Source organism: Hyposmocoma kahamanoa, unplaced genomic scaffold (assembly GCF_003589595.1).
Source record: "Hyposmocoma kahamanoa isolate Upper Pololo Valley unplaced genomic scaffold, ASM358959v1 63, whole genome shotgun sequence".
Classification (NCBI taxonomy): Eukaryota; Metazoa; Arthropoda; class Insecta; order Lepidoptera; family Cosmopterigidae; genus Hyposmocoma; species Hyposmocoma kahamanoa.
In genome coordinates, this window is record NW_020653851.1 from 4,685,375 (window position 1) to 4,699,190 (window position 13,816).

The 13,816-nt window shown below is 36.1% G+C and overlaps 1 protein-coding gene across 3 annotated transcripts in view; it reads left to right on the plus strand.

Moving 5' to 3' along the window:
- Positions 1-13,816, plus strand: part of LOC113229884 — a 215,438-nt gene that overhangs the window by 100,074 nt on the left and 101,548 nt on the right. For all 3 annotated transcript variants that reach the window (XR_003310446.1, XM_026463570.1, XM_026463569.1), the window contains exon 3: positions 3,234-3,391. Coding sequence is in view for 2 of the 3 variants with exons in the window: in XM_026463570.1 (XP_026319355.1) it covers positions 3,234-3,391 (158 nt within the window). In the remaining variant the exon portion in view is untranslated. The remainder of the gene's footprint in view (positions 1-3,233; positions 3,392-13,816) is intronic.

Genomic DNA, 13,816 nt, shown 5'->3' on the forward strand with positions numbered 1-13,816 from the left:
TCTCGTTCCGTATTGCACAACTAATGGTTGCCATATATAATAGAATAGAATAGACATTTACTGCAACGCCACAACACATAGATACAAAAAAAAAACAAAAATTGATAACACAGACAAACAAAACCAAATAAAAAGAATTATGCAATTATGAAAATTGAGCAATTAACAAAATGTAACGACTACAGATTTTGTACTGTCATATGTAGGTTATGGTGTACGTGAAAGGACTTCATTTAATATGAGCGACAGCCATAATTGACCGACAGTGGCAACCATTAGGCGCCTGTCATGACAGTGGCACTGCAACTGCGCTTCTAAATATTGTATGAAACTTAGTAGTTGAGCGACTGCAGCGCTTCTGTAACTGTGTAATTTGAAAGCGCCCTAATAATCTAACTATTTGAAACTATAAACCGATATTTAGCATATATATACCTTAAGAAGCAATATTAAGTTTCACTTTTATTAACCACAATGCCAGTAAAACGCAAAAAAGAAATTGAAAGTCTATTCCACACCCAACATTACGTAGTTATGGTTAGTTTAGCATCGAAATAACGGTGATCATCTTGCTTTCGTTTGAAACGGCAAATTAGAAAAACTGAAAGTAATCGGGTGAAGGAAGCGGAAAAAAGTTAAGATGTAATTATGGGGACTGGGAATAAGTCACCTATAAAGTGTTTCATTCCGTTACTGTACCTTTCGATACGCAATTTTTTTTAAAATTTGTTTTGCATTTGTTTACTTTTTGCTTTCCTGTATTATTAAGTATGATGCTATTTGTTGTTTTATTGACTTTTTATTTATCTTAAAAGGTCAAATTAAATCTTATAAAGGTATGAAGATTTGTGTTCCATATTTGTGAAGTATAATTTAAACGTTGATAGCTAAATAACCATTATCATTTATAACAGGCTACTAATTAAAACATAATTCAACGTAACAGTGACATACAACTAATTATACTTCCAATAACCTCTAATAACACAGTTACAACAATCACTATGTTTTTGCTCCGTGAAACGGTCTTGAGTAGGAATATTATTTTGAACACAAAAAAGAAACTGTGGTAATGTAACACAGACCGTTGGTTTTACAAATTGTTTTGCTAACAATACCACGACTCAAATATGATAGAGTTACTTGTCTCCATAGTTTTCGGTATTATTGACAACTATTTTTATAGTGTTAGTTTTCAGCCTGGCATTGTTTTCACTAATATTATGCACACATTTAATAAGTGTCTTCTTGGTAAAGGCTTACCTATATATAGCGACAGTAAACTGTCATCATGTCTAGGTTTCTTTGATTAGATCTAACATAATTCTTCTCTAATATCTTTAAATTGAGTATCACCGCTTCACAAATTTACATCTTCTAACTTCATTATACCTCTTAGATATAGGTTCTCGCCCTCATTTCGGTCATGAGCCTCCACACACACACTCGTACCTTCTATACAACAGGCAGCCTTCACTCTAAATTCAGTGACTACATCATGATACACTACATATCTTCGATTGACGTGACAATGTACTGAATCTAAGCAATAAATATATCAAATGTACATTCATCAACAGTAATGCTAATCAGCGTGTCTGACTGACTCGTGGTATCTCACTTTTAGATTTCGACGTCTAAATTGTCACGTTAGACTTCTTCTAACAGATTATGGTTCTTAATGTTTTATTAGTTGTATAACATTATTACACGGTTTAATCTTTTTAGCGGTTTTGCTTCCACTGTATTGCCATTATGTAAAATACTGAAAATGCATACGTATTTATAAAACTTAATAAGTAAGATTTTGGGCCGATATACAAAAAATTTAAAAGTTTTTTATTGTTTTCACAGTCACATACGGATGTAATCGAAAAAGATCTTACTTATGCAAATAATTTGAAATATTAGACAATTAATTATCTTCACTTAACATAAAAAATATTATTGTCAAAAAAACAACCAATAACTGGTAATTTCTGAATATTTTTTTTAATGTTCTCATCGTATAGTCAGAGGCAAAGCTAAAAAAAATAAATCGACAGTCGTACAAGCACACAGCATATATTAACACATATGTAAAGTAAGACGGTTACTAGAGCGGAAACGGTTGCGCCGGGGCCGATGTCATCTAGTTGCGACAACGTTGCCACACTAGGATTAATATCTAATCTTTAGTAATTCTTACAAAAGCCGAAAAAACAACGCCGGTGCAGTTACCAAGGTCGAAAAGTGTAACTTCAACGGTAAATTAAAAAGTTTTCTTTCAATGTCAGATTTTGTTCCGGTCACGTGAAGGTTGAGGAATTGACATTTAATTTATGAGTCTATAAACTCTACTCGCTTAACGACTTAATTGATAGTTCCGGAGTGATTTTTAGCGAAAGTTCTCTTAACAAGGGCAGTTGTCATTTTTTGCGCTTTCCTCCGTGGCATGTTACATTCAAAAACGGTTCCAATATCTACGTGAAAGAGAACTTACTGATTCTTCTTCTTCTCATCGTATTGCAATGAAATGCTTGCTCGTGGTGAAAAAAATCATAACATTCGCTAATCGGCCTAAAGTAATCGGTGATTGTTATCCATTGTACGTGGGGAGACTCCTGTCGTGCACTTCAGAAACTTACTGTTTTGGTCTGACTAGAGTTCCTCATCCATCTCAAACATGAAATAAATGGAAAGCTGGCAACAGCAACTGGATACATTTATTTACTTATAAAACAAATGTAGTTAACTCAAAGACTTGCACTTTGGAATATCATTATTGTTACTCTATAACAAGAACTATTATATTATATTGGACAACACACATAAGTTGTTCTGATTCCAAAATAAGCAGTTAAAGTACTTGTGTTATGGAAATCGGAAACGACGACGACACACTTTACAAACACCCAGACCCAAGACAATACGGAAAAGTTAATTTCTACATTGACCCGGCCGGCAATCGCACCCGGGACCTCAGAGATGGCGATATCATAAAAACCAGTTTGCAAACCACTCAACCACAGAGGCCGTCAAAATACGTAATACATAAATATACATAAATTACCTTCGTACATTTTTCGACGCCCAAATTGGAAATGGCGAATAGAATAACCATATTAATCCCTTCGACAGCCCAGTTTTCTTCTTCTTCTGAAATATGTTTAGACATACAAGAATATTTCCGCCTGATTATTTAGTCTGAACTTCAAAACATAGCAATTAATGATATTTATTTCTTATTCCAGGAACACATTCAAGAAGTGTTAGACAAATGGACACAGATTGACGACGAGATCTGGGCAAAGGTGATAGTGTTCGAGCGCAACAGACGAGTAGCTAAGGCGTATGCGCGGGCGCCGGTGCTCACTATCAACGGGTCCGATGACGGATTCGACGGCATGAGGTAGGTTGACATAGATATTTTGTACATATTTATACCGCTGAAAAAAATGTCTTTTTTTTTATCTAACTTAACCTAATCTAATCGAACCTTATCGTGTCGTTGCGATAAACTTCCAACATATCCTGAAAGAACAACGGTGTCGTTATTTTCGGTTTTCGGTGTAATGAACATTCGAACAAACGTTATTTGGGAAAAAAAAATTGATTTTGTGATAGGTTACCCTAAACAAGACTTGGTAAAGGAAATAATAAACTGTATGGTAGATATTCTTCCACGTTCTAATTGTTTTGCTTCTTAAGTTAAATTCTTTGAAGAGTTTTGTAATTCTGGATAAAACTGGATATCTTTAAGATCAAAGTGAGTAGACATCTTCTAAGTGAACGTGACTCGTTTTCGTAGAAATCTTTACATTTTAGCATGTGATATTACGGACAAGCTTATTAAGGGCTTGTTTGTAATTTAAAAAAAAACTAAAATAATAACATTAACCGGTTAAAAAGAAGTGTGTGGAATTAATCTAAAATAGAAAGGATAAAGTTAAGAGCAACTTAAATATATATATATTGCAGACAATATACAGTCCATTTTGTTAATACAGTTGCAAACTATCTATTCTACTATTAGTAAAAAAGTTACAGAATAAAAATAAACTTATGATGAATGAATGAATGAAATGAATGAGATGTAGTGAATTGATTACGTGAATGAAATGATTACATGATACATGACACTTGTTAAGTTCATCGAGCTCCCAGGAGTAAAATAGGATCAAAGTCCTTACGAAAGAACACAATCTTTTTCAATCAAAAATGTTTCACTAATTGCATTGATTATGTTGTATCCAACTCTCATTACAAAAACAGTTGGAAGTACGACTGAATGTGTAATGTGTATCGCTATGTCAAACGCACTATAGTTATAGGTATATCTAATTTTAGACTGACTATCAAGCACAACAACCAATACCATAACAACTATTTTATTTTTACTGAATACCGTGATGTTTTTTGTAACACTATATTCATCTTTTTTTAGGAAAATACTCACATTATACCTATACTACACTACAAGCGCATAGAGAAATTCATAGGATCTGCTGGCTCGATCCGTAACTCAATTGGCAAAGCGGTAGCCACGTTGAGGCGATAGACCTTCGAGGCCAGTCGGATCGTAGGAATTTTTCTTTGTTTGTTTGATCTTTGTATCAATTATTGACGGCTTCCGTGGTCGAGTGGCTTGCACACCGGTTTTCATGGGTTCGATCCCCGGCCGGGTCAGTGTAGAAAATGAACTTTTCTATATTGTCTCGGCTCTGGGTGTGTGTGATACCGTCGTTGTTTCTGATTTCATAACACAAGTGCTTTAGCTACTTGCTTTGGGATCAGAGCAACGTGTGTGATGTTGTTTAATATTTATTTATTTATGTTAATATTAATAACCAATAGTACTTATTCATTTTGTTGTTTGATGGGATATTGCTTTTCTTTATTCCGTTTTGATTGGGTTTTTATTTGAAAGCTGATGTTTGCTGTGTGTTTCTTGGCGATATTGGACATTGTTGCAATCATTTCCATGATCATCATCATTTTTGACATAAATGACATAGTCGTGTTTTGTTTTAGTGTCTGAAAATGTCATAGACAAGCGTCTATTGTAGCTTTGTACCTAATGTCCTAGACAGAATACGTGTTGATATTTCTACTTTGTGCTAAAGTGTGCTAAGACAATTTATAAATGTTGCAGTTGGGTGAGCAGTATATTTATTATCTGAATACAGTATTACAGGTAGTTAAAATAATTTTGTAATGCTGCGGAACTGTTAAACTGCAGCTGTAAACACTTGCGTGTAAGGGAACAGGTTTTAGAAGATAGAAATATGTATTATAAAACTGTAGTATTGTCGTGCAGAACAGGCGTGTTGAGGAAGGAATCCACTGACAAATTGTTCCAGTAAGGTTTATTGCACAAGAAAATAACGTTACGACTGTATTTGATAGACAACCGTCTCACAAGGTGGATAGAAGCAGAAATTAACAGGTGGTTATGAATGTTTTCAACCAGCTGTCCCACAAAGGTGGAAGCAGTAGCGTGCTACACTAGATTCCGATTCCGTCAACATCCTTCCTCCATCCATCCTTTTTTTTTAAGTACACTTTGCAGTTGACCGCTGATGGCCTTGACTGCGCCACCGGAAGAAAAGGGCGAGCTGAAGGCTCATAACCCGTAAAATAAACTTAAAGCTAAATAACGGGCCTGAGGGCGCCCAAGTAGGGGCGGACCTCGGCTCAGGGCGCTATTAAAGACTTCCACCAGAAGGACGTGCTTATGGAGAGAACCTGCCAGTGTACGTGCTGAAATGAGGGGCTCTACGACCTCGCCGGCGAGGACGATTGGTCCGTGTGGAGATGGAGGACTGATGTGCGATCTGGTTGGCCTTCAAAGTGGCGAGAGTGATAGGGTCGTCAGGGTAGTTGACTCAACATATTCGAAACACCTCACCAGTCTTATACGAATTATCTTAACACTTTGCTTGCGTGTTTCAAGATTCAAGTAATGCCATCTAATGGTGGTGCTCGGCACTAAATTTATAGTAGTGGCTTTACAAACGGGGATAAACGCGATAAAATGGAGTTGATATCTGCACTACTATTCTATCTATTATCCCAATGTTACAACCAATTTGCACTGGCCGTGGTTACGGACTCGCTAGTGACGCTATTTGTCTCTTCCGCCACTTGTGGAATCTTCATGAAGACTTCTTATCTTCGATTATAATATCATTTTAAAACGAGAACAACCGTTCTATAAAAATATTAAATGCATTCATTCACACACTTACTGTCATATCGGTTTAACATTCTGAAAATCAAAAAATAATTGAATATCATGGTGGTTAAATATTGTGACATTCAATAAAAAAAATTAATTACAGTTAAAAGCAACATCTCCAGGCAGGGCTGGTAACTAACTGTAAAGGTACCTAACTGGACGACGAAATACTTTGTTTCTCGTAGATCGCGCTATGGCTAAAAAGTCGATGAAAACCAAATACAAAGATCTGACAACTAGCACATAGAAAAATTTGTGAGGTCAGCTGGTTCGTTCCATGGCTTAGTTGGCATAGCGCCTAACACGGTTTCAAAGAAGACGTCGGTTCGAATCCGACTGGATCGAAGGAATTTTTTATAAGTGTTCGATCGTTGTATTAAAAATTGTTTTTTTTTATATCCGGTGATGGGACGAACAAATCATACGCCTGGCGGTAAGGGACACGCATATTCATATCCGTTGCAGTGACGCTCAGAGCTTTAAATCGCAAATATCTGAAAAGCACTACCAAAGCGCCCGTCACTCTGAGACAGACATACGCGTAAGTTGATAAGTCCCATGTTCTAGTAATTTCATCAGCACCCTTACCCTTCAAAACCGGAACACAGTAATGCTCATTACTGCTCGGCGGCAGAAATAGGTAAGGTGGCAGTACTTCCCTGGACGAACTCTATCAAAATTCACAATTCATTTAATATCACACGGAGTTCTACTGATATAAAAAGTTCCTTTGGAAAGAATTCGTTCGTGCCACGACGTTCCGGTTTTGAAGGGTCTTGTCAACTTTATATCTCAGAGTGATGGCAGCAGTGGCGTGTTATTCGTCTGCACTATACACCATAAAAAAGCTTTTTCCCATTGTTTCAATCCCTATTAGTTTCTTTGAAGTCTACTAAAATAAACTCGACTTACTGCAAATATGCTCTATAATCTCTGCGACACGCGTATCGGATTGCAAAATATTATTACTAAATTCTGATTCACGACTGAAAACCAAAGCCTATGTCGGCACGTGGCCGACCTAGTTAGCCATTATTTCAATTATTCGACCAGTGCTATGTATTTAGCTTTAGAAATTATTGTTCGTAATTGGTAGTAATTAACGCGTGTTACTATATGTTATTTCTTGAAGGTTATTTTGGTTTTAATTGCGGTATTTTTAAGTAATGCATAGGCTAAATTCTATTACAAAGTTAAACTACCCCGAGGCAAACAATTTAGTGTTAACTTTATAGATTTTTAACTTTCCCATTTTGTATAACTATTATTAACTTCTATGTAAACTTATTATTTATTAAACAATAAATAGGTTGTTGTAATACTGTCGTGACCGTGTTACTTTCAAAACTTCAGGTTGAGTACTGAAAATATATTTACTATTTTTTTTTATGATATCAAATGACGGGGTGAACAAATCGTGTACCTGGTGATAAGCGATATGCCTGTCCTTAGCAGTTACAGTGCCACTCAGATTTTTAAAGCGCTAAGATCCAAGGGGCACTGCTATTGCACCCATTAGCCTGAAATATAAAATGACTAGAACGCAGTATGCTCATATTACCGCTTAATAGGTGAGGAGGCAGTATTTTCCTGGATGAACTCTTTCACAAGGAGCTCGACTGCTAGATTGTCTTCAGGTAAAAAAAAACTACTTTGAGATCCAGTCCATTCCATATGATGTCACAGACATAATACATAGCAAAGGCTTCAAAATTATAATTCCCTCTTTTCCCGTTGGGGATTAAAAAACGATAGGTAAGAGATTATTACTAATATCAGGTTTCTTACCACGGTACGACTTTTTTTATTTTCCCGATATTTCGGAACGGTTGCACGCTCCATGGTCACGGGTTGACTGCAGTCAAATGTCTTAAAATCTATATAGGTAAGAGAAACATAATTTGAATATATTCGGTAACGGTCAGCTGCAAAACGCGCAAGAAGAAACGGTTATGCGATCTCCACAATACAGGTATTGTGGAGATCTTGGACAGGCCAAGGTACGTTAGCGCATACGTTTACTTTTGAACAGGTACGTTTTTAAGCCATCTAACAATATATAAAATTTTAAGATAAGCCGGGGTTTTACCACGTACCTTTTATGTTGAGTCAGAAATTTTGCCACGATAATACCTATATACATGAAGATATTAGGTTGATTTATTTAATAGTTCTTAGAAATTTGCGGTTACTGCAAAAGTTTAAGGAATAAATCTGCCATCCACTAACTAAATCGGGGCTAAGAGATAAATGGTCAAATAACCTTTTAAAATAACAAAAAATAGAGCACAAAATTCTCTTTTAAACAACAGTTAAAATCAGTTAACGTGTTCTACTTATTGGAACTTACCCTAACAATGCATAGCTGATATGTCATTAAACAATTTCAATATTCTGAAAACGGGGTCATGGTTCTTATTATATATATCTCATAAAAATATTTTGTCCCCACTATGTCGTGACGACAGATTGTCGTGCAGTGTACAGTGTCGTGGCTTGTACATTTAAATGAAGTTGTTCACATATAGCACGACACGATTAACTGTCGTTCACGATTTTTTATCGTTACAACGATAAACTGTCGTCATAGTGGGGACAGTTAGAACGACAGTCGTCTGACGATAAAAACATGACGACAGATTGTCGCAGCTCCTATTGTCGTCCCGTTTTATTTATTGCTGTCCGCACGTGTTCTGCTCCCTGCCCTCCCCTCTCGTACCCAGCGCCCTCTGCTCGCAAGTAGGATGTCGTGAAACGATAAATTGTCGTCAGGATCTAGTGGGAACAGTTAGTCACGACAGTCGTTCAACGATAAAAAATCGTCCACGACAGATAGTCGTGATATGGGAACAGGCTAGACACGACAGTCGTCCAACGATAATAAAACGTGACGACATAGTGGGAACGCTCCCTCAGTTAGCGGACGGCAGAAAAACATAGTCAAAGGCAAATCTTTTTATTAATGGCATTAGTTAAAGATTTCTTACCACGATCTGACTTTGTATTTTCCCGATCCCTAGTCAATCCGTGAACATGGAGCGTGTAACAGTAATACTGGATAAATAATAAGTTGTACTGTCGCGAATCCCTTGCGTATTGTATCCTTTTTCAATATTTTTGGGTGTAATTCGTGGTTATCTATGTGTGTGTCAATGGCACCCGTGACACAGAGTTTCCCGATTGCGGGCTTCAAATTACTTAATAACCACGAGAGTCTTAAATTTTTTTTTAATATTTCTCTTAATAAACTTTGCTGTTTGATTCCCGGCTCTAAATGTAGAGAATAAATAGTTTGAAGCCTTGTGCTGATGCCAAGAGTATCTGTTGTACAGGTAGAGTTACCTCGAAGCGGTTTTTTAATTGTTCACTAATTTTGTTGTGACAGTTCTTAGCTATGATAGTTTATAAAAAAGCAGCACGAGTCGAGCGAGCGACACGGCAGCTCCCGAAGAGTGCTGAGAAGAGTGTGAACGTGTTTTCAGGTCAAATTATATTTTAATTATAATATTAGTTACAAATATATTCAACATTTACTTAGTTTTCAAAGTATATAATTTTTTTTGTTATTGCTCATTTGTCTTAGTTTTGAAGCACAACATAAAACTATCAAAACTCTCAAAACAGACTAAAATATCCATTGATTTAATTCATTTTATGTCAAAGAGAAAAAGGATCAATCGTTAAAAAAGATGACTTTACATTATTTTGCCTTCTGCTTTTGCAAATTTAAAACGGTCATTTAAATACATGCCATTCTTAATCAGAAAACATTAACGCCATCTATGGAAAAGTTATGCCAATTTTAGTTATCAACAATCTATGCTCCAGCTATTTAGTAACATTCTCTTTGAATACTTCTTAATCAACTGGTTAATTTGCCTCGTTTGTTATGTTGTCGTCGTTATCTATTGCAATGTTGTTGTGTTTAAATTATTTCGAAACTGCTCTGGTTGACCTCAATACAAATTTGGATAATTGTTTTGAAGCTTTGTTTTTGTAGACCACATTTCCATTTTTATGTTCGTCATAGTTTTAACAGATATTCTCAAAACCAAACCTTAAAGAGTGTAATATTTTGGTTTTCGTTGTTAATATTTTTAGCCTAATGGTGTGTTGTAATTTATTGTAGTTACCTGTCGTTTATAATCGATGCATCGCATTTAGTGCCGATTTCAATCCGGATTTAATTATATACAAGCTAGTGAAATAAACAATATTCGTTTTACTATCTTCAACTACTTCCATTCGTTATATCCATTTTGTTATTATTATGTTTAATATGAACATCGTTTTAACTCGTCGCTTTATTAGCAAAATTTCGTATAAACTTCTCGAATATTCTCTAACGTAACAGTTTTATTTCTTCACTTAAACAATTTAAAACATTTTATCACAGCTACGTCTCTTTAATCCACTAATACCCCCAACCCACTAGTTATAATTGCGTTTGCGCAACTCAAATCACGAATGCGCCACTTTTGTTCAGCCCACGACACATTAAGACCTGTCGCTGTCACGGCGTGATACTTAACAGCGCTTTTGGCTCTATTTATCGATTGTCCAAATATGTAGAACACTCTTAATGCCCATGAAATGTTATTGTTTGCGTTTAACGCTTCAGGCTTGTGTTTATAATTTGTACTTTTGTGTTTGATGGATACAGTTGTTCGAACCTGATTACCCTAAGGTGTTTAATTATGAAACACTCTTAACAGCAATATTTATCACCCAATCAATTTCTAAATAATTCATCGCCCTTTTCCGACCAACTGTTGTAACTAGTATTAAGGTATAATAGTTTATTGAAACGTATTTTAGGTTTAGGACTTTACGTATTGACGTGTAGCTCGTGTTAAACTTGTTCACTCAATGATTTATATGCTTATATTATATAAAAAGTATTAGCAATACAAGGTTTTTTTGAAAGAGCTCGTTCAGAGAAGCCTCCCCTTGAACACGCTGACTCTATTGTAGCGTCCGCATCCATCTGGCCGTATGTTGTATGATACACTAGGTTTTTTTTTTATGTTTAGATATAACTTCTGAATAAGTCTGCTCCATTGGACATCAGCCCTCAAGCAGACATGACCGGCCTACTGCCAGCTTAGGTACTGATTTTGCGAGCTGTGTCTGTTACTTTAGTTCTCTGACTCTGACTAAGTTATACGACTTAATTACGAATTGAGTCCATCAGAAAGACTCCCAAAAATAACCCTTGAAGCACCTTGGGAAGCGCCATCACTCCTATTTCTGCCACGAGCATTAGTGTGTACAACACCCACACCGCTGAATGGGTGAACAGCATTAGCTGATGGGAATCCACCTTAGTCTATAGTTCCATGAGTTAAATAAAATTAACACTCCATATCTAACCAATTAAAATCGACTGTCGGCACAAAGGCAATTATCAGTTATTTCAACGGCTTGCGTTATTTATAAATAAAAATAATAAAAATGTAAAGATACGTAATAATGGCATTTAAATATATAAGCTTCTTCAGTACTGTTACAAGAGCCCCTCAAGTAGCTGTTAGCCGTATTCGTAACAAAGGCGTGGTCACCGAAGCGTGAGCCCGCGCCGGTCGTCGCAAGGCCGCACGTTTCACCTGCATTTGGATAACGCTACTTATATCGTATTTAATCTTAATTTCAACCACATGTGATAGCGAAAGTCGTGCCTTTGAGAACTTATTTTACACTTACGAAAACTGAATATGCTGTAAGGCTTCTCTGAAACTGTTAGTAAATATTTAATAAATTGAATGCGTCTTCGTGTTTGCATTATCTCATCCGTCTGTTACAGTGGTCAACACAAGTATAGAAAGTCAAATATAAATTTGGAAAAGGCATATTTAGACATAATTTTTTAGCAGCAGTAGAGTTCCTTTGAATTCGTCCAAGGAAGTACTCAACCTTACCTATTTCTACCGCCAAGCAGTAATGTTAGCATTACTAAATTTTAATTATACGCAAATGGGACTTGTCAACTTATGTCTCGGGGTGACGGGAACAGTGGCAGTGGCCCTCTGATCTTTGCGATTTAAAGCTCTGAGTGGCACTCCAACTGTTATGGACAGGCATGTAGCTTAACATCAGGCGCAGGACTTGTTCGTCCCATCACTTGATTTTATAAAAAAAAAAATTTCATATCTCTACAGTCCAGAAGAAATCATAGTGCAAATTTAAATGGACTTGCAGCTAACAAACCAGACTACGAGATCAGATTCTTGGTCTATGTAAATATGGTGTAAATATAGTGAGATCTCATTCTGTGTTGCGAGTGAGTGAAAGCGATTGCGTCAAAATCGACCAATTAGAAGACGTGCACGCGAATACGCGAATATGTAATCGCGTTTAGTCAACTCACGTGAGTTTATTGACACAATGATTTAGGCAATCTGTATTGTAATAGTAACGTTATAAGAAATATAATTCAATATTCATTATTCGGAAAAAATTTTCAGATAGGAAATTGCAGGGCAAGGGATTTCCCTGTCTTTGATAGATAGATAGATAAAACGATTATTTGCGTGTAGCAGTGCAAAAACGCCATGGACCTGCGTCGGTGTTCCCTCAGGAGCAAACCGCTGATTTTCAGCTATAACCTAGAGGTCTTTCAATGTTCCCTGTTAAAGGACTGTAGTCCTAATAGTTTTCAGTGAACGCGTATTTTTCCTTTACAAATCTTGTTCCTCGTTTTATCTTCTAGTATCCAAAAAAATAGTGGTACATAGTTTCTTGTCTATTCTTAAAAGGTAAATTATACAAACTAGAACATTTTAAAACTGACAATTTGTGATGTAAATGACACTAGGTTAGAAATAAAGCTTTTTAATAGTAATAATAAATTAATAATAATACAAGCCGAATTGTCAGAAACTTCACGCAAACAGAAGAAAAAGAAATAGGCTCTTATCACAACACACCATTAACATAGATACACACCATACTCCATTTCGGTCCACTCCAGTTCGGATTTCGGTCCGTAAATATACTTAAAACCAGTCAATGGGCTGAAAAATAATTTTATAACAATAACGGCAAATAAGTCGTTAAAGCCAAAAACAAAGGTCCGAAAACCAGCACCTAGAAAAATTCGTGAGGTTCGCTGGTTCGTTCCGTGGCTTAGTTGGCATAGCGTCTGCCACGGTTTGCTGAGAGACGTCGGATCGAAGGAATTTTTCCTAAGTATTCGATATTTGTATTAATAATTATAATGAACTAGAGAAGTAATTTCACAAAGAATAATTGTATATCATGGTGGTGAAATACCCTCGAAATACATTCAATAAAAATTTAGTAACAATAATGTGATAGATGTCCACACTAGTTACTTGGTCTCAAAGTAAGGAATTCCCTGTACTAATAAGTACTAGAACGACGGAATTAATTCCGGTGCATTACACAGAACACCCAAACCAGAACCAGTCTAGAAAAGTTTATGTCTCGAATTGGTGCTACCGGAAATCGAACCCCGGATCACTTCATCCACCACAAGCCGTTGTGCCACCGAGATCGTCAAATAAATAAAAAATGTAATAATAATGTATATTAATATACACACATCATAAAGTGTCTAGGGATTCAAGCACGCTT